Source organism: Camelus bactrianus, chromosome 15 (assembly GCF_048773025.1).
Source record: "Camelus bactrianus isolate YW-2024 breed Bactrian camel chromosome 15, ASM4877302v1, whole genome shotgun sequence".
NCBI classification, from domain to species: domain Eukaryota; kingdom Metazoa; phylum Chordata; class Mammalia; order Artiodactyla; family Camelidae; genus Camelus; species Camelus bactrianus.
In genome coordinates, this window is record NC_133553.1 from 30587020 (window position 1) to 30609673 (window position 22654).

Genomic DNA, 22654 nt, shown 5'->3' on the forward strand with positions numbered 1-22654 from the left:
CCAACCAAATGCACAGAACCAGCAAGTTTCATATTGGAGGTTTTTGTTACCAGCAGTCATATGAGATTTCCACAGAATTGTATATGTTTCTGTATGTATAAATAATTAAAGCTAAAGTTTTAGAACATATTAAAAATATTAGCATCATTTTCCACATTGGTCTGAATAAAAGGTGTGATCTAAAACACTACAACAGTACAGATAATTGCATAATCACTTTGAGAACCCTGGGGAGTTAAGAGGGGCAGGAGCAAGCCTTGGAGGAAGTCAGAGGGCAGAGGGGCACTTTAAGTCTCTGTTTTAAAGTTTGGAAAGTTTGTTTATAACTGTACTGTTCTGATTTTTTGACAGACATCAAATTCCCAGAAACCATTTAATCTAAGGCAAAGATGAAATTTCCTTTCAAATACAGAAATGTCAATATGGGAATATTAGAAAAATACTATAGAGGACAAATCTCTAGAGTGGAACCTTTCAGGAACATAATTTACAATTTCTCACATGATAGCCAGCATCTTTGCCATTTATAAGGTTTTCTTCTGTAAAAAGTAACCATTACATTTGAGGTCGTCCTTCATTTGGACTAATCAAGTATTGTGTTTGACCACTGGGGTTTATCACCATTTTTATATGCACTGCCTGTTGAAAAGGTAGAAACTGGAGCCCTTAATTTTTTCCTGCATTTTTGTTACTGTGCATGTTCTTGTCTGAGTCAGTGACTTACATCCTATGCTGAGTTCTACATTTCTGGAGAGTAGCTTTATGCCCCCTGAGGATTCTCTGCCCCAGCAGAGGAAGGAACTATGACTGGGATGACGTGCTGGGTTCCTGGCTTTCATCAGACTCTGGAGACACAGGTCTGACGACATTCAGAGGAGAAAATAAAAACTGATGAGTCCTCGAGGAAGCAAATAGGATACTATCTGGAAATTTATACTGTTTGGTAACCGGGGCCATGAAGAGCCAAATCTATAAATTATGCAATTAATGTCCACATGCTATGTCATAATCTCATCCTGAATAGAAGTGAAATCTAAAGTTCTAAGGACAACATTGTTAGGATGGAGCATCCTGTTGCCATGCTGCCGCTACTCCAGCAACCACTCTTCTTGGTAAGTTACAGAGCCCCGCCTTCCTTTCAGTTTCCTAAGGGCTTTGGCTGCATTTGGTCGGTCTGCTGCTCAGCCCCCAGAGCGTCTGTGATAACCACCTCTAGCGTCAGTTAAGTCCACCTCAAAAGAGATGCTAGCTGAAATGCTGACTTTAAAGTAAAATCTTAACCCAAGCTGCACTACATTATCTGAAACATATTTCAGAAATAGTAAATACTCTGTGACTGACGATTGCAGCTGGTCACTGACTGCCGAGCTGGGGCTTCATACAGCGACATCAAGCCATCGTAGTCCCTCTGCGCAGGCGGCTGCGATGATTACTGCTCCCGGGCCGTCTTCTTTCAGTCCTCTTGAGCATAAAACATCATCCAGAAAGATGCACTCCCTCTAACAGCCGCTAGCAGCTGCATTCAGCTGTGGTCACTGAATGCACAGTGTCCTCAGCCACCATGCCCTCAGGGCCCGCAGGGACTTAGGTGACTCACAGTGACAAAACTCGTAAATGAAGAACTCAGGTGAAGTGAAACCCTAAGAGATGGTGTTGTTACAACTAACATAAAACCTACAAGCTTCTTTCAATAATCTACCTTGTCCTCCTAGTTTTGAAACAGAAATATTTTTGAGTTAATATTTAGATTCTGGGTCTGGGTCTGAATGCTATGGGTGTTTAACATAAAAAGTTAAGGCCAGCAATGGTGGCTGTAATATCCAGGCAGGTGGGAGAAGTTTAATTGCTTTGTGTTCTTCTATAAGCCTCTGTTCCTCCTGGAGGGAGAGGGCATTACTCGTAAACTCTTCCGTCTCTTCCCTACCTGTTCTCTCATTACAGCTTACTTTGTCAAGAATGACAACAATATCTTACATTCTCACAGAAGCCCCACAACATATATACTATTGCTGTCCTCATTTTAGAAATAAAGCAGTGAAGATAAGAATCTTGCTCAAGGTCTGATGAGAATCAGGATTCGAATGCAGACAGTCTGGCTTGGAAGTCTGTGCTCCAGTACATGATTCCACTTAGTTCTGCCCAAAAGAAGCGGCTTGGCTATCCTCCTGCTAGAAGTGTCCCAGTAAGGCTGTGGACAAGCACTCTTGATCAGGGGCTTGAGTCTCCATGTGGATAACACTGTACTACCAAGTCACTCTGATTTAGTCAGTCCTTAAATCCTCTGTTCCAGGGCAGAGGATTCCTACATTGACTCCTTTGCTTCCTTCTATGGCAATTTCCCAAATTTGCTGGATGCTAAGAATTGTCTGCAATACTTGTTAAACGTGTAGCTTCACAGGATCTCAGGATCCACTGGGTCCGATGTGGTCCCAGAAACGTTTATTTTTAACGAGTGAACCAAGTGATTCTTCTTATCACTCAAGTTCAAGAAACACTGGTCTCGTGGTTTTAGCCAATGGGAACATAGCTGATGTTAAGTATTATATATTATAAATATTAAGTCAAAGTGTTATTAAGTAGATGACATTTCTATAGCCAAAGTAATCCAAAGCAATCAGTACATATGGTTTTCTTCAGGTTTGCAGTACGAAGTGCTTTTCTTCAGGAAGGATTTGGGTTGGAATGTCTTCGTTTTTTTTGTTGTTTGGTTTTTTGTTTTGTTTTGTTTTTTTCTTTTTGAGTGATGACTGTTAGAAAAAATTCTTTAATGGTTGTGCCCTTGAGCATGTTTCTGCATTGCTCTGGTGACGGAACAGCTTAAATCAGATAGAAAGTAAACCATTTCATACAGTTCTTTTAAGTCCTGCCTAAGAGAATTTTGGAGAAGAGTAAACTAAATAAAGAGGAGAGAGGAGTACACAGTTCTTGTTCCTTAAAGGACCCTAAGGAAACTCTTCATATAACTAAGAGGGGGACTCGGGCTTTTCAACTTAAATGTTTATGAATCCTATACAGGATGATTTAGGAGAAATAGGGATTCGTTCAGTTCACATAGTCTAATCAGGAAGCAGAAAAAATCTTTGACGCTCAAAGAACTCTAATGCAAGACTGTTGAAATTTGTGCTCATCAAAATATTGTTTAATGTTAAAAATAAAAAGATCTAAACATGCCTAATCTGCTTTGACACTATGTTCACTGCTTGTCACAAATGGAGAGTTTCCACCTCAGGCACCACTCAAAAGCGGGCTCCTTCAGTTGCTATATTTATAAGTTAGCAGGGAGCAAAAAAAGAAAGAAGATTAAAAAGTAGAAAATAATATTAAAAGACAGGCAAAAGAGAAGAAAGCAAGCCAGTCTCTTCTGCCCTGTGGAATGGCCTGCTTCCCAGGCCAGAGGCTGGGACCCAACTCTTAGCAAGACCCACCTACCTCTTGCTGGGAGTGGGCGCTCCGGAGGACAGGTGGCTCACCATGGTGTCATTCATATTAGTCAGAGGGCGAGGAGGACTGAAAGAAAAGACATTTACATTACATTAATAATTACTAGTGAGACCAGGGGAAACAAATGAAAAAGCGACAAAGGCAAAAGGACCAACCATCATTCCTGATAAGCACAGTGAGGCCCAAGGGGTGGAAATCCCTACTTCCAGCCTACGTAAACTCAACAAGAAGGGTTCTCTCGCACAAAGCCGAAGGGCCCCGAGCCGTGCCCTCGCAGGACAGGAGGAGCACTAACTGTACCCACACGGCCACAGGGATGTCGCTCCGGTGGCCCTTGTTTTATACTTTGAGCACACGAGAGGCTGAGTTCTGCAGTTTCGGTGTTTACAGGATCACTAGGTGTGTGGCGTCTGTGGTATGTTACAAAGGTCACAGCAGCAACACGCATGTTTTTCCTGAGATTTGGTTAGAGCTCACTGTCTTCTCTCTGATTAAGTTTGTATACTTTTTTTTTACCAAAAACAAATTGTTAAAACTAAATTTTTTATTAATCCCTTACCAGAATCTTAACAATGAGTCCACATTTTATACCTGTACTCTAATCAGAAGGCTGTCCTTCATAACCTAATCCAGATTTAAATTGGAAGGTTAGCAATTTTGAATAACTTGTCTTAAGCTGCTGGTTTTCTGGACTCAAGATCTCTTTCTCCCTCTTGTGAGAGTCTTGAATGAATGATTTCAAATGTATCAAAAGGAATCTATGAGTCTGCCTTTCAGCCATTCTTCAGCCCTTCTCCCTCCTAAGCAGGTTTAGCTACAAAGGGCTTCTGTCTTGCACTTGGAGCCACATGACTATTGCTAAATATTCCTCCTGGGAAATTTTTCACTTCCTCTTCTAAACTGAAAGACGTACTTTTCAGAGAAATTTGTCCATCGAGAGCAGAAAAGTCCTCTCATATTTAGGTGTTTGGGAACTACCTCTTGGTTCCTCCTTATCTTTAAGAGCTGAGTTAATTATGAAACTGGTTTTCAGAGGTTATACTTAGCAAGTCTTGATGAATATTTAGGGACCAGAATCTTCATTGTTTCTGTAGGTTTCATAGAACATTCAGATATGAGCTCAAGGGAAAATTTTCAGGTAGAGCCAACTTACCTAGAGAAAAAGTTAAGAGGGATGGATGGATGGATGGATCTATCTCTACATCTCTCTCTACATTCCTTTTTTTAAAAAAATCAATTTCACTTCTGGGTAGCGAAATATCTTTAATGATTTCTCATTTAATGGAGAAGATCAAAGATGGGAAATAATTTGCAGGGAATGGATTTCGGTCTCTTGATTCTTAAGCCACAGCACTATGTTTCTTGTTACACATTCCTCCTTTTACGTGACAAAGTAACCAGATATTCAGAATTGAAATATGCCTTTCTAGGCTAGAATTCAATTCCATATTATTTATCTCACTACCCACCTTCCCAGTTTTGCCCCCAAACTTTCCAGCCTATTAATGGTAGTGCTGAGCTGAGCTGAGTTATAATCAATTAATCAACTGTTTTAGGTTGACCAATAATGGAAGTGAATACAGAGATTAGCTTAATTTTAAGTCCTAAATTTATATTTTTGTCTCTGATTTTTTTTTAATCCATTGTCCAAAGAGAATAGGGAGATAATTCCTATGAAAGAAACAAATCCAGTATCATAGCTTTTCATACTTGCAGGCATCAGAAACATTCTGGTATAGAAACTTACACAACTCATCAGATCAGTTTTGTTGATCTTCAACATTCAAAACATATCAAATACCCTGAACATGTAACCAGATGTTCTATATCTTCTTTGACAAGATCTCAGCAAGGTATCTTTATCTTTAGACACTGATAAGTTCCATGATACCCAAATGATCACCAAACATAACTTGGTACAGAGATTTGGGAAGTTCCTTTTTGTTAATGAGACAGACCAAATTTTTTTTTAAATGAGATTAAAACAGATGAATGATATAGGTGAAAGATAATTTTCTAGTCAGAAGAGGTGGGGGTAAAAAAAAGACATAATTTGTTAATTCTTCATCAAAAGGAAAGAGGCTTTCTTCCTGTGTGCCTACTCATACAAGATAAGGAAGACTATCTTTATCTCAATGACTATATATATATATATATATATATATATATATATATATATATATATCTGTGTGTTATATATATATAAACAAATCATCACAATGCAAAGTAATGAGAGTAGCAATACAAGTATACACAAAGTGTTGAGGTGTCACAGATGAAGAGCAGTTACTCCTGCCTGGAAGAATGAGGGAAAGAGCAGTCAGGGTGAAGTAACATTGAGGAGTTTCCCAGATGTAGAAAAAAGTTAAGGGCAACCTAGACAGAAGAAACTGTACGGAAAAAGGCACAGAAATCCAAAAGGATGTGGTGTATTTGGGTCTAACTTATTTGGCTAGACTCAAGGTCCTCAAAGGGAAGTAGTTGAAAATGCATCTGGAAAGGGAGATTAGGGCCCGGATGTGAATGATGCCTGTTCCATCACAAGCTAAGAACTAGGACTTTATGCTGCAGGCAGTGGGGGAAGCATTAAAAGGTTTTAAGCCAAAATGTGATGTGACTATAGCTGGGTTTTCAAACAATAGCTCCAGAAGCTTGTAAAATATTGGCTGTAATCCAGATGTGCATAAGAATCATCTGGGAAGATTTTGTGTGATGAGGTACCCAAGCTCTACCTTCAGTCTAGTGAATCTGAACCTTCAGGGGCAAGAGGATTCTTTCTAATGCACACCCTTATTTAAAAATTTATGTGGAATAGGTTTGGAAGGAGGAGGGAATGGAAGCTGGGACATGAATGAAAAGGTTATGGCAGTTGTCAGATCAGTGATTATGAAGAAGGACAGTGACAGTTAAGATGGGGAAGAGACAAAAGGAAAAACAGTGGGGAGGTAACACAGAGAAGATGTGGTGAAAGGTTAAGTCCACAGGGTTAGTGAATAAAAAATAATGGAGATTTTTACTGTGACTACTGGGTGGGATGTGATATCATGTCCAGCCTAGGGAACACAAGAGTACGAAACAGGATTTGGTGTTGGACGGGTGGGGGTAGAGAGAATAAGCAGGAGGGTTAGGGTGAACGAGATTTCAGACGGAATTTGCTGAATTGAAGAGCCACTGATAAGCATAGGTAAGCGATATCTAGAAAGCAGCTGGAAACAGGAGAATGGAACCCACGTGAAATGTTAAGTTTGAAAATATTTGAGTATCATCAATTAAATCGCAGCCGTTCATTTGAGTATTCTGATCATTATAAAGGTGCATTTTTATTTATTTTTTTAGGTGGAGCAGGGTAAGTTTGGGGAAATATACAGTAATAGGGTGGCTTAGATAATAGGTACAGAGCCTCTGGTTACTGGTTAGACAATTTTCCTATTAGGTAGTAAAAATGTAACTCACTGTACAAGTCATTTTCACTTTACTTCTCTTATGACCAGACCACTCCAATTCATTCTGGTGGATGCTCTGGAATGTAGACTAACTTGAAATTAGCATTACTACAGAATCTCTCTCAAGGCTTTTAAAGCTAGGAATAGATGAGGAATAACTCATCATGCCTTTTAAATCTCCCAGGACAAATTATATATAACTCTATATATTTCTTTATTTCATTTATCAAATATTTGTTGAGCCTCTACAGAGTGGAAGGTACTGTGCTAGCTGCCGGGGATAAAAATTAAAAGGATGAAAACTTAGAAGGGGAGGGTATAACTCAGTGGTAGAGTGCATAAGGTCCTGGGTTTAATCCCCAGTACCCCCATTAAAAAACAACCAAAAAATGAAACAAATAAACAAAAAAGGATGAAGTCTTAAGTCTTATGAAGAAGAAAAATTCAGAAAAAATAATTACAGTATAATGCAATAAGTATTTAATAGAAGTAAGAAAAACTGCTATGTGCTACGGGGAAATATTGAGATCACCTCACCCTACAAAGAAAAATATATTTCCAGTGTGTTAAGGAACTAAATGTAAATGTTTAATTATATAAATCAAAAGAAAACATATGGGTCTATGGATAGAGAGGACTTTCTAAGCTCAAAAGCAATGGAAAAATTAGGAAGGAAAGGATCAATTAACTTGAATGATTTAAACAATCAGAAAAGAAAGAAAAATATAAATTTGGGGAACTATTTCAACAAATGTGACAGAGCAAAAATTAATAGCTTTAATATACAAAAGATTCATATAAATTTATAAGATAACTACTAGATATCAATTAGATAAATGGCAAAGTGAAAATACACCTTTAGAAAAAAAAGAATACAAATAACTCAATTATAAAAATGTGTTAATTATGAAAAAGCAAAGAAATCTGCTAAAATTACAGACCCATTTTCTCTTATGAAAATATAATGACTTTTTTCTTTTAAATTTAAGGTAATCTTCAAGGCTGGAGAGGATTTTGACACAGGCCTTTCACTGACTACTAGCCAGGACTGAAAGTACAAGCTAAGCAAAATTTCTAGGAAGCAATTTGTCAATACATCCATCAAAGATCTTTAAAAAAGTTCAAACATTTTGACTAATTCCCTTCCTAGGAATCTATTCCAAGGAATTAATCAGAAATGCAAAGATAATTTTATATTAAAATATTTAGGGAAATATTATTTACAATAGAGTAATTTTGGAAGAAACCTAAATGTTCAAATATGAGAGAAAGGAAAAAGTAAACCATGGTACATCTGTGAATGTAGCCTATTATGCCGCCACTAAAAAATAATGCTTATGAAGAGTTTTCTAATTACACGAGAAACAGCTTAGCATGTAAGAGGTAAAAAAGAAGGGCAAGATAACTATCATACTAGCTAGCAATTACTAAATGTTTGATATATATCTATCAGACATAGGGTCTGGGGCTTTAAATACATTATTTTATCTTCACAATAACCCTATAAAATAAGACAAAACTGTTTATATGTACAGTGTGGTCTCAGTTAAATAATATAATAAGCGTAAAACAAAATATCTGGAGAAAAAATATCAAAATGTAAGAAAAGTGGAATTCTGGGAATTATTTTTCTTACCTATTTATACTTTCCTGTACTCTTCCAATTTTTCCTGATTTTCAAAGAAAAACATGCTTAATGTTTAAATCTATATACATAAAGAACTAAAAAAAAAACAGAAACGAAAACTTTTAATAGCAGTGAGTCAAATTTTATACAGTGAGCCTATACTGCTTCTGGTATCATTAAGAAAGCAAACTGAGAAGGTAAGGGAGAACGAGAGGGAACTTCGAGACCGTCAGTAGAAGAAAGCCCTGTTCAATGGTGTGAGTGGATCCAAAGTTCCACAACCCCCCAACATCCCTACCACCACACCCCCAAAAGGAAAGAAAAGAAAACATTTTAGCTCCATGTGCATTATCTCCTCTATTAGACTGTAGGAAATGTGTGTAATTTTTCATCATTGTATTTCGAGTATCTGGCATAGGATGAGACATGGATCAGGCTCTCAGGAAATATTTGACCATGAGTCAGCACCACGCTGTGGAACACATATGAGTGTAGTGTGTGTAAAAAGTAACCTTTCTGTTATATTTAGCTTTGGTGAGGCTATCCTCTGAGAATGGAATAATGACATTACTAGTTGTTATATTTGGTAGGTATGTTTGTCATGTTTGCAGCCTAGCAAGTTTTCATCTGTGACTTAGTAATGGAATCAAAGTGGAGAGTGTCTTTCACAACAACTTACCGAGTGCTGAACATGTGCCAGACCCAGTTCTAACATCCCTCATGGATTCACTCATTTAAACCTCACAGCCACCAAGGAGGCAGATGCTACTACCACCTTTATTTTACAGATGGAGACACTAAGGCACGGAGAGAAGTATGTACCCGTGGTCACCGCCAACTTGTGTGGCAGAAGCAGGATTTGAACCAAGGCAGTCTGGCTCTTGGATCTGTGTTCCTAATCTTTATGGCGTAGTGTCTCTACTACCTTTGATTGCTGCACTTAACGTAATCAAGCCTGTTTGGCCTATAAATTAAAACCAACAGCATGATGCTAAATCATAGCTCTTGTAGAGTTGTTTCTATAGGAAGGCAAAACAATAATAACCCCAGGGTATGGCGTGGGGTGATTTATTGTTTCCTCTATCACATCATTAGAACTCTGAGTTATAAATGCCTCTTTCAACTCAAGCCATTTGGTTGCAGGCTCTCATTCTTAACCGCCTCTAGGCTGTCCCAAGGAAAACTAAGTAAGCTAGCATGAACTGTGTCCTTCAAAAACATATCTCTGTTAGAATGACTTTAAAATCTAATCTTAATTTCAAAGATCTTTTAGATTTGTCATCTAAGCCTGACAAAATACACACATTTAATGAGGAAATTATTGTATCAGCCAGACTATTGGTTAAAAAAAAAGTTTAACACTGGGCTCAGGACCAACATTGGGTGTAATTACTTGTCCTGATTTTCTAAGTTGACTTAGATCCAGGGGTAAACAATTTCTTGATAGGATTCTCTTACCAAGGATGTAAAAGTATAATAATGTTGCTTAAGCAAAATCTCTACTTAAAAATAGTGAGTGAATAAAGAGGTACATGAACAAAGCCAAGTCTGAAGCCTGAGAGGATGGGCGAGACCTTGGGCACCTGTCACTTTTCCGTAGGCCCTTTGATGAACCTTTTCTGGGGGAAGTCATCCAGGGAGACAGATACTTAACCATACCCTATACTTTTAAAAACATTGCGTCATTATCTTGTTCTTCCTCCCAGAATGTTTTTTCAGTTGTAAAGGTTAAGGTTACAGTCCTGCAATTTTCTATTCCCTTGACAGCTAGCTATATGTCACTCATGCACGTTTGGGGACTTTTTACCAGGTTTCATTATGCTATATGCTTTCATTTACTTGATTACTTTTTTTGCAGTTCCTACAATAATGCTTTACATGTGAGGTACTTAAACATTTTAGTTAAGTACATTTAATCACTTATTATGATTTTTGTAGCCAGCTATGTGGCCTTCAATCCTAGACACCTACGTTGCTTCTGAAATTATCTTTCCCTACTCCTTTTGATCATACTTTCGTCGTCTTTAAGATTATGCAGCAGATTTCACCATACTCTAAGACAAATTCAAAACCCGGACTCTAGACTACTTCATTCTTTTATCTATCAAACTACTCACGCCTTCCACATTTCCCAAGCAAGTTTTTTTTTTTTTTTTTTTTTTTTTTTTTTGCTTTTTCTAAGCCTCTACTTTTAAATCTTCTCCTAGGAACCCATCCTGGAATGTCTTTCTTCATAGACTTGTCAAGGTTCCACTCTTTCTGGCTTCTCTTATCAGAGAATTGGCTCCTGAAATTTTAGTATCCCCATAACGCCATTCTGATTGACTACAAACTCCATTTGAATAAACAAGGGCCTTATCAGTATTCAAACAAACAAAAACCCATAGTCTATTCATTCCCTACACTTAAGGGCTTTGAGCGAAAACAAAAAACAAAAACAAGCCGAAGGCTGTCCCTGCCCACAGGAGGTTTATAATTTCCATTAGTCTTCACCCTTACCGGTTATCACGGCAATAGGCGTTTATGCTTTAGCTTAACATATTACAATCTTTAGGTCAAATCGAATTTGATAATTATCATTCACAATAAAACATACGTAAAATCATTAATAACAAAGACTACAACTTATTTCAAATAATTAACCACAGACCACTACAACAAAAGAATATGAAAAATCCTATGACGTTAACAGTTACCAGATTTGCCGTGTATTTTGCATAGATTTACTTCTGGAACACTGGAGAGGGTCGGGAGGGAAGGGGTACTGCACTTACTAACATCTGTTGAGTATGAACACTGCATTAGCACTGAGCTGGGTCCTCAGATATCTTACTGGGATTCTTGCTACTACTCATGATGGTATTCCTATCTTACAAATAAAGAAAGGTCAAAGAGGATAATGAACATGCTCAAGGTCATGAAACTAGCAAGTGCCAGGACCAGCACTGGGATCCACTTTTACCTGGTTCTAACACCACTGAATAGATCAAACCCAAGATTCACCACCCTAATGCAGGCATCTCTGTATCACCCAAGTGAATTTTTCAGAGTAGAGTTCTCAGGGAAGAATAAATTATCATCTTTGAGAAACACTGCCCTGCTTCAGGACCACTGGCTTCAAATCTAACCTGAAGTATCCTAGAAAAAAAGAGATGAATTACTAATTATCATAACTGAATGACAACTAAATTCGTAACTAAACTTCATGAAGGTTGGTGAGGGGAGCTTCCAGGACCCTGGAAAGTCATTAGGACACTTGCTGTTACCTTTTCTAGGATCTCATCTTGAATCAGTCTATAAGGATCACACAGCTTTATATGCTTAACAAGAAACAACTTCCGCCTAACTTATGGTAGCTTCACCCTTTGAGGACAAAACCTCTTTCCTCGTTCCAATTTGAAATTTCCAGAAAAGACTCAAGGTGACCCACCTTGAGTCATCTGCCCACTCGGGTAGACAAAGGGCCCAATACTTTGATTGGTCATCCTCTTAGAACAACACAGTTAGGGTTGAGAGAGGACCACTTCTCCAAAGAAGTGGCTTTTACTCCCAGAAAAACAGCTGAAGAGCAAATCAATGAAAAATATTCACTTTTACTTAAGGACGAACTTTTACAGAAAGACAAGTGCCAAATGGCCGTGTCCAGGATCCAGGCATTTCTGAGTCTCTGCTTGGGGTGATCAGCCCAGATGACACTGCTTTAGGATGAAGGTGGCATCTGTTTCTCTCTTTAGTTGCTACCCTCCAAAATTTAGTAGCCTGTAAATCTATTCACAGACCTCCACACTGAAACAATATATGATCTAATGAGAAAGCCTGTTTATCTAATTATTCCGTTATGATGAAGAGGAAATTGGGACTTATACTGACATGTAACAAGGGCACACTGCAGCTCTGATGAAATACGAACGAGGACAGATTCTACGACCTCCTTAATCCCTATTATTTCCATTACCCTCTCAAAAAGCATCCTGCCTCTAGCCAACGGTTATGACAAGTGAGGATCCTTTTCCTCCTCCTTGAGTAGTGTGAAGTTTTGCTCCTTATTCCTGTCTGTGTACCAGACCAACCATCTCCTGTTACTCCACTCATTCTGTGGTTATCCACCAAAGCAATGAGGTTAAACAAACCAACAAAACTGCCTTTACTTGCCAAAATTGCCTCAGAAAATCATTTAAAAAATAACCATCTGGTACTGTAACTGTAATGTAAACATCATGTTACACATTTACAGTGAGGCTTCTCTGACTGCTAAGGAAGTACATTTACTTTACTGGTCACTGACAATTCATTAACCAAAAGAAAAGATTTATAATTTCCAAAACGAACCACTAATCCAAACATGTTGCAACTAATTTATTAATGCAAAAAAGACCTATCAACAGACACACATGCCTCAATTCCTATTTCCAGCAGTTCAACACAGCCATTTGTGGTATAAGACTTAGAATGAACAATTTCTCAGGAAGGAGAAGCTTACCACAAACACATTCTCTCTCTCTCTGTTTTTTAGAATTGACTTTCCTATTTATTTCTCTTTAAATTGTTTTTTTTAAAATACACAAATATATTCTTATACAGAATGTTCACTAGGCAGCACCTGGAGATACTCAGAGGAACACAGGTATCTCAAGTTAGCTCTGGGAAAGGACAGAACTGTAAAATGAGGCAATAATTAGCAAATTATTGAATAGTACTACTCATTTTAATATTATTGTATTGAAAAAAAGCAGGCAAAAGGTCTTACAAATGAGTTAACTAAATCAACAGAAATGTACTATTTTATTGTAAAAACCTTTCCACAATCCCTGAATCCTTCCTTCTTTGTTCTCTTTGTTCATTAAACTTAGAAAGGAAGTTGTCAATATTTTATATAGATGTCAACTCCTGTATTTCTAGAAAGATAAGAGGACAACTTAAACTTCCACAAGTTACTGTTCACAGAGAGGTCAAAGAAATGCATGACACAATGTCACTTCCTGACCTGTTCATATGGTCATTACTGAAACTTGTTTTCAAAAGTGGAAACATACATTTTTATAGAAGCCAGGCTGACCTGCACGTATTTTTTACAGTTAACCAGACAGGAAAAGATATAGCGGGCTTCCCCTTTTTATAATAACTGTCTGGGAAGTTCCACAGGCTCTAGCATCCTGCCAAAAATAAACACAATCGTCATCAGCCCAGCAGCTCAAGCAGCAAAGACATAAAGGCAAGGAAGCGCTCTCAAACCTTTACGTTCTGTAGCAAATGCTTCTTCTTTTTCTACGGATCTGGCATCTAATGCATTACCCTGCTGTTGTCTCTAAGGAAACAGAACAGCCACATGACGAAGAATCTTCTCTCCAAGGTAGTTTATCCCACAGAGCATTTTGGGAAAGAGCAGGTACGAGAGAACAATTCATTAGAAGGAAGCGCACGTCTGCACTTCGCCAGCAAGTCCATCAAGCAGTCGAACGCAGCCAATGACAGGAAGGCAGACGCAGCACACAGAGTAGGTACCACTCCTTAGAAGCTTAAACATGAAACGCCCCCTCCTGCAACAGAATCCAAGTTCCGCTGCAAGTTAGCGACCTAATTAACCCTGTCCACAACTCCACTCCGATGGGGACGTCAAGGAGCATCCCCCACCTCCCCTCTCCTAGGGCCTCTCCTAATTGCTAAATGCTTGATACGGAAGCAGCCTGCAGTACTGTGTCTGCCAAGCAGTCTGTAGGTAGCAATTAGGAGGTAGGGAGAACTAACAAGGCTTGATTTTTTTGTTTTGTTGAAGAGGAGTTAAGGGGAACACCAGCAGAGTGAAAAAAAAAAAAAAACAGAACAGTGGTGTCTACCTACCCCTTAGATGCAAAGAGTTCCTTACTTCATAAAGGCAGAGCATCAGAGGGTGGCTGAAACAGGGCCGTATGGTGTGAGCTGCTGAGAGAGTGGGCTTTCAGGGACACCCCAAGCAGGGTGTTCAGAAGATGAGGATGTCCCTGACACTCAAGAGTCACCCTGTGGCCTCTTTTCTATTTCATCTACTCGATACTCTTAAATTGACCTGCTCTTGGTCTCCACCTCACTGGCATCATCACATTTCAGCACGCATTTCGTTAGTGCGACTTAAATATTGTAAAAGTTTTCTGTAAGTCCACCAGTGTCCACAGAGAACCTTTCAACTGTGGCTTATCTGATTTCTCATGGTTAAAATTACTTTCCTAAGCACAGTGCTCATGCTACCATTCTTCCCCAAATCATCAGTTCTCTACTAGTCTCCCAAATGAAGACAAATACCTTCCTCTCTAATGTCACTACCCAGATGCTACAGCTCGAGCCTCCCAGGCCACCTTAATTTTCATGACTTCCTTACACTTCTGAAGGGCAAATATGCTACTCTATTCAAACACAGGCTCTGAATTTTTCTGCCACAGTAAAGCAAAAATAAGACAAAATGGTAAAAAGATACACAAGTATTTACACTAAACACAGGATGAAAGCCACACTAACAACCTAAGTGCTGGGGAAAGAATTCTATCATCTGCCGAGATAGATGAAGAGGTGTGAAAAGACAACCCAACAAATCAGATTGCTAACCAGTTAATATAAACATTTTGATATCAATAATAAAAGTCTAAAGAATAAAAAAAGATTCATGTGTTCAAATGTTTGGCAGAAAATGAGAGTACGACATAGCAAAAATATAATAAAAACAAAATAGCAGTGGGTAACATCCTTCAAGGCTACAAGCTAAGTATACACAGGAGGGAGCAGAGCACAGAATGTGAAGGATAAGTGTGAACAACAACAGGTAAAACTAATTTCGGGGGTAAAAAAGAACTACAGAGATTGAAATGCCATGATTTCATAATAAAAATGCATCAGAGGGGAAGAAGAGGCAGTGGAGAGGGGGAAGAACACAAGTGTGGGAGAACCGGGTTCAGCTCCTGATTCTGGTTCTAAGCAGACGAAGTGACCCACGTGACTCTGGACAATGAAGCCCTTTGTGCCTCAGCTCACTGGTCTGTGAAATGAAGGGGGCTGGCTCTAGAACAGCAGTTTTCACACGTGTTCCCTGGGCATCAAAGGATTCCACGAGGTGCTTCAGGAATCACTGAGGAGAGCAAAGGGATCAGGCCCCAACCTGATTTCAGTAAGAGTAGCCCCGTTTCTATTCCACATAAGGGTTCATAGAAACAAAGTGTTCCACTGTTGTTTTAAAGTTTGAAAACCCCTTTCCTTACTACAAAATTTAAAATAGAAGTCTCTGCTATACTCACTCCCAGTAACCCGCTCTTTTCTTTTATAATCCTTATCACAATTCACAATTACATATAATCAGCGTTTACTTTTTGACCGGTCTCACTTGAGAGGCTGCAGGCTTCACGAGGGCAGGGCCCACCGGGCTCATTCCACCACCATGTTCACGCTGCGTACCTCGCACCGTGACAGGCACAGATTGCATGTGCAACAGTATTTTTCAAAGATAAGCTCTTATGATTCTACTTTTCATTCCAATCTACTTGAAACAATGTATTAGCTAAACCTAAAAATGCAAAATTGGTGAAGGCTCACCTGAACTGAATTTAAATGGAAAACGTGTTCAGACAAGGAAGACAAAGATGGATAGCTAACAGACAGGCCATTTGGGATCACAAAAATTCTTGAGTGGGAGGAGTCCTGCTGACTAAATAATGTTCTCAGGAGCTTAACTGGACACAGAAAAACATCAGTACTTCTCACAGGTACTAAATGCATCTGCCAACTATGCCTGTTAAATCAGTCTTGGTATTTAATTTCTCAGCTAAAAGAATCTAAAAGTAATTTTAACTGTCCTAATACATTAGGGAGTTTGCCAGGGGAATAAAGAATGACATGTCATTCATTAAATGTGTATCGAAGTCTCTGCTGAAAAGGCCATACACAGACCTTTGGAGACAGTGCTAAGACAGTGAATTATAAATCAGCTGAAGGTGTAGTCTAGGGACTTCTGGGTCAAGTTGGCAGACTGAGCACACGCTGAGAGCTCACACTCCTGTACCAAAGAAAAATGACTTAAAGATATAAAAATCAATTGATGCACGCATAGCTAGAATCAAATTTTTAAAAAGGGAAGCTCTGTTTAAGCCTTAAAAAAAAAATGAGAAGTATCACCAAAGGAAGAAAATAAGTAAGAAGCCATTGTGGTGAGCAGCGGCTGCATTGAGCTGCCATCAGCCACACACAGGGCCACCCCTGAGGAGGCTGGAAGAACTTAACCAAATCCACCCCACACCTCCAAAACACCACCTCTACACACACAAAACCCCCCCACAGAGAACAGTGCATCTAAGACGGCCTTTAAAATGAACCTACTTAATATCCTCAGGCACCTAGAGGATAGAAGAGCATCTATAAGATGTTCTGAAAAATAACCAATTAGAGATTTTGTAAACGAAAATCATAATTATTGAGATTTTTTTCAAAAAAACCTCCTCAGATAGACTGAATACAGCTAAAGATTGATGCTACTTTTCCCCTCTAAGTTAAGAAACACGAGAACTAAATCCAGTTTTAAAGCCTGTAACTCAGAGTTCCAGAGAGACCAGAGGGGATGGAGGAGAGGCACTGGTATTTAACACAGAGAATGGCTGAGAATTTTTCAGAGCTGTTGAAAGACATGAGGCTTTACAGAGTAAGACTCCTCTGAGTATAAAAATTAAATTAAATAGAAATAAACTTTAAAAAAGTTCATATCCAGACAAATTATAGTAAAACTTCAATTACCAATGTTATAAAGAAAACCCTAAAAGTTACTAGCAAAATATGAGAGATTCAACAGAAAGGAAGGAGAGTCAGATTGTTATTAAAACTGGTTATAACAGAGGAATGATATCTTCAAAGAATGAAGGGAAAACACCTTTTGGCTAGATTTTAAATCCAGCCAAATTATCATTCAATAATGAGGGTATACCACAACAACTAGGCAAGAAAAAGAAATAAAAGATATCGAAACTGTAAAAGAAGAAGTAAAACTATCTCTATTTGCAGATGATGTGATGCATATATAGAAAACCTTAAAGAATCCAACACCCCACCTCCCCCAAAAAACCTACTAGAGTTAATAAACAAGTTCAACAAAGCTGGGTACAAGGTCAATATAAAAAAATTTTCTATGTATTAGCAATGAACAATCTGAAAATGAAATTAAGAAAACAATTTCATTTATAATAGCATCAAAAAGAATAAAACACTTTAGACTAAAGTTAAAGAAATGCAACACTTGAACACTGAAAACTACAACGCATCGTTAAAAGAAATTAAGATCTAAATAAATGGAAAGACATTCCATGTTCATGGACTGGAAGACTTAATATGTTAAGACAGCAATATTCCCTGAACTGATCTACAGATTCAGTGCAATCCCTATCAAAATCATAGCTGCCTTTTTTGTAGAACTGGACAAGATGATCCTAAGTTCATACAGAAATACAAGAAAGATAGAATAGCCAAAAATCATCTTCCAAAAGAACAAAAGCTGCAGGATACATACTTTCTGACTTCAAACTTACTACAAACCTATTTCAAAGTAGACTAGTTTGCTTTATGTTTGGAGGTTCAGAGATATTCATAAATTATCCATTACTCTCTCCAGTTAGACAGAAATCCATAATTAGTATCTGAAATTACTGGCTTTGAAAAAGTTTCTAAGTCTAAACCCTGTGTAGGTGTTAAACCGCAGATCATGAAGGCTTTCTTGGTAGCTACCTAACTGGTGCCCCCGTCAGTGCCATGAGCTCCACCTCACACCCCATACCCTCTGTTTTCACTGTTTGTTGGAATGCCCGGAGTAGAAGAACAGCTGATTATGGTACTCTTACAGCTTTTCCACTCAAAGTCTTCATTATTTCTCCTCTGTCCCCACATAAAGGTTGGGGGAAATGACAAAGGGACGCAGTCACAGGAAGACGAAGAATGCTACTGCAGACAGGGAGTTGAAAGTGACGCTGACAATGTGTCAGAAGGGGTCTAGAGTATTTCTCATTTCAAAGATGTTAAGCTTTTGGCTCCACCAATACTTCTTCACTTGTAACTTACTCCAGTGTAACCACAGTAACAAGACGTTTGATTTGATTCATTTAAAGGTTTACGTGTTCAAGTCAGCTTTGGAGATCCTTTCTTGGGAAAGATCACCTTATATAGTAGGATTGCTTCCCCTGTTTTTTAAAAAAGAAAAAAAATACCAAAAGCCTGCCGTCCCTTACACTTCTCCTACTTATCCTATTTCTCTTCTTCCTCCCACTGCTACTTATAACATTTAAGATCACAATAAATTAGAAATATAACTTTGTTTCAGTTTCATGACTCAATTTCATCCAAACTCTCTAAATGCATCTTTGACATCAGTGTCTTCGTCATCACTAAAGGCTCTCTGAGTCATCACACTGTTCTCCAGAGTACATCGCGGTCATTTCTGTCCAAACTGTTTAGAAGTAATTCCTCTGTATCTAATGCTCTCAGTGGAAAATGTACCACAAGCTTCTCCCATAATAGTAAGCCAGCTGGCATTTTCATCTATAATCACTTAATGCATTTTTATTTTTAAAATTAAATTTAATCTTTTCTACACACATAATTAATAAGCAATCTACTGGGAATATGAGGAACACAGCACTCGGTACTAATCTGAGAGTCTTTTTTTAAGCGTACAGAGGATGTTTAGAAAAATTGTTCAGATAATTGCCCCTAAAAGAAATCTCAATTCTATCAAAGAATCAATGTCATACAGAATACCACCTCTGACCAAAATTTAATAATATCAGAAAGCATCAAAAAATACCCACAAAAGTCTCACGTGTTTGGAGATTTTAAAATTAATCTTGACTGTGCATATTAGAAAAAAAGAATTTTTAGGAATCAATTAACTGACTAATCACCTAAAGAAGTAAGAAACTAGCTACAGGGCTTGATCCTTACATGTCTTCTCCTCTCTGTCTAAACATCACCTCTAAGTTGCCAATTCTGAAATTTATATTTCCAAACCACACATGTCCCATGAGTGTCTTCAAGACTTATACAAATTGCCTATCTGACATCTCTATTTAGGTGTCAAAAAAAACCTCAATGTGCCTAAAACAGAGCTCTCATTCTACCCAAACTTGTTCACCTATAGGTTCCACTGTCTTTCTCTCTCTCTGTCTCCAATGGTTCAGGCCAAACCGACTTCTCTCTTCCTCTCATACTCCACATCCAACCTGTCAGCTAGATTTCTATCCCTCCATATTGTACCAGTTCCAGATTTTTAAGTTTTCAAAGGGCTGAGCTCACATAGACAACATCAATGGCAGTTTAATCACTTTCTCAAAATGAAGATGTTAAATATTCATCTCAAGAAACTCTATAGAGAAGCTCTTAATAAGAACGTTTTTCTTGTAATAAACTGGACACAGGAAGTGAGGGGAAAAAAACAGCTGGACTTACATAGAGTTAAACATGAAGTCATGACAGCTTGGAAGAAATGACTAAAGAGAATAAAGAAGTCACTTAAACTCCAAAAAGAATTCTACTGTAAAAGCAAAAAAACCAATGAGGAGGATTATTCAATATTATTTAACAGAATATTTTCTTAAATTCATGCTTGGAGGCAATATATCCAACTTTACCCTTAAAATGATCCCATTAAACTATCCAAAAGGGAAAAAATAAGTAAGACAAAAAAGAAAGGTTCTTTCACCAAAAGAGATGCCATCTTCTTTTGACCTCTAAGATTATTTCAAGTAGTAAAATAAGAACCTCACTCCAAAAGCTCATTAAAAAAAAAAAAAAAAACAGATTTTAACGGTATGAGTAACCTTTCTTTAATTGCCTTCCAAAGCTTCAGTAAGATCTTATCAAAGTCATTATCAAATAAACAAGTTAAGGACCTATAATGTGACCTTGAAGAGAGGGACAAAAAACTTGTCAAATTTAACCTAATTTAACAAGAATTTACAATTGTGCCCCATACTTCAAATGCACAACAAGTCAGCAGCCACACCTGGATTGTGCCAGGTACTAAGGTGCCAGACTGAAGAAGTTGATGGTGAAAGGAGGTGCTTACAGTCTTCAAGAAATCCAGGTCCGATACATACTCAAGAAATCCTTAAAGAAGGAGAGAGCATGTTATTGGGTGCCCAAATGACAGATACAACAAGGATTCAACGAATCCAGGTAAGGAAAGAAGAGATTCATGAGTTAGCTGCTTCTAGGGTTCAAAGAAGGTTTCATGAATGGAGCAGAATTGAAGCTTGGCTCATGGATGTACAAAGTGCAGGCAGTCTGTGGCATTCAGGAAAGGGGGCAGCTGGGTGAGGGCATCACGAGCCAGCTCAGAGGTGTGGGAAGAGAAAAGCTTTAAAGCATAGGAAGGAGGCAGGTCTGGTCAAAGCAGAGGCTTTGTCCTGTATAACTTAGCAGCAGAAGATAAGATTTAAAAAGTAAGGTGGGTCCCGATTACACAGGGCCTTAAATTCCAGCTCGAGGAGTGCCTCCTTTAGTCTACAGGCAGTGGAGTTGTGTGGATTTTTAAATAGGAAAATAATATGACAAAAGCAGTGATTCAAGAAGATTGATTTGTTAGAAATATGTACACAGAGTCGAGGTTTAAGAAGAATGAAAAAGGGCTAATTTAGTAGGTGCTAAACACAGGCACTAGTCAAAAGTAGGCAAGACCTGTGAAGGTGCTAAGAAATATTCAGATTGTTTTAAATTGCAACCAGATCAGTATATACATTTCATTAAGAAATTCAACTTAATGAAATATAATTCTGAGGCTCGGTATCTGCATGAAATTACAGGTATACCCTAGGTTTAGCTAGGGAAGAAATAAAGCTCAAAAGAAAAGCAGACTTCTCCAATATTAATAAGGATGATTACTTTTCAAGGATTTTTTAGTAATCATAGAACTGGAAGATCATGACTTTAAACCCCAAAATGTTGTTATTATTAGCTCTAGCTCTGTAAAAACAAGAAAAAACCCTACCTTATCCTCCCTCATCCTGACATACTGATGTAATTTCTTGCAATAACCTGAAAGCTTTGTGAAGATCATTACTGTTAGTAAGTTGTGAGCACATACACACACATTTATTCACTCCACAAACACTTATTTAAGGTCTGCTATTTGCCAGGCCCATGCTATTTCCCGGGGATACAGCAGGAAACAAAGTAAAGTCTCTGTCTTCAAAGGGTTTACAATCTAGTGGGGTATAAATTGTAAACAGATACAAAAATGTATCAAATAACATCACATAAGGTAAAGTGCTGTGAAAAAACTGAAACAAGGTAACGGCACCAAGTGAGCGATGCTGCTGTTTTAGATAAGATAGTTAAGACCAGTCTCTGAGGAGCTACCTTTGAAGGAGAGATCGGAGCGAAGTAAGGGAAGGAGTCACCTATCAGGATGAGGAGCCTGTCAGGCAAATAAAACAGAAGGTTCAAATTCCTGAGGTAGGAGCATACTTGGTGTTTTCAAGGAACAACAAAACCAGTGTAAGAACAGAGTATAGAGACCAATGGGAAAGTGTAAGAAACAAAGTCAGAGAAGTTATTAGGAGCCAGATCTTATGGGGCCCCGGGGACCACTGTACAGACTTCAGCTTTTAAGTGTGATGGGAAGTCACTGAAGGGATAAAAAAAACAAGCAAATAAGATATGAACTGGATTGCACACCGGAACAGATACAATAAGAAATCAATTCACTGGATACTTACAGTTCTGAATTTCTCCAAATACATCTGACACCCTTTCAGAAAAAGGTGATTTGCATTATACATTCACACAAAAATGAGAATCTTTGAAAAAAATCTCAAAAGGATTTTTCACTAACATTATTAAATTAGGATGTAAAAGTGAATTGAACCAAAAGGAATATACCTACGGCTGCGGGCAGTTAAGGATTTGTTAAACATAAAAAATGAGTGTGTTCCAGGCAAGATGAGCTACTCAAATGCAAACACAGAAGAGAACAAAACAAAAACCCAAGCAGCCAACAAACACAAAAGAACAGGGAGAAGGGTAGCAGAGGGGGAAGAAAGAGAAAAGTAGAAAACTGACCTATAGATTTAATGGAATCCCTAACAAACTCCTCACAGGTTTTTTGCTGTTGTTGTTGTTGTTAAAATTGACAGGTGTACCCTAAAATTTA

General features: G+C 38.1%; 1 protein-coding gene across 17 annotated transcripts in view; it reads right to left on the minus strand.

Annotated features, from left to right (window-relative positions):
* Positions 1–22654, minus strand: part of DTNB (dystrobrevin beta) — a 211754-nt gene that overhangs the window by 67842 nt on the left and 121258 nt on the right. For all 17 annotated transcript variants that reach the window (XR_006722476.2, XR_006722474.2, XR_006722475.2 and 14 more), the window contains one exon: positions 3430–3507. Coding sequence is in view for 14 of the 17 variants with exons in the window: in XM_074341764.1 (XP_074197865.1) it covers positions 3430–3507 (78 nt within the window). In the remaining 3 variants the exon portion in view is untranslated. The remainder of the gene's footprint in view (positions 1–3429; positions 3508–22654) is intronic.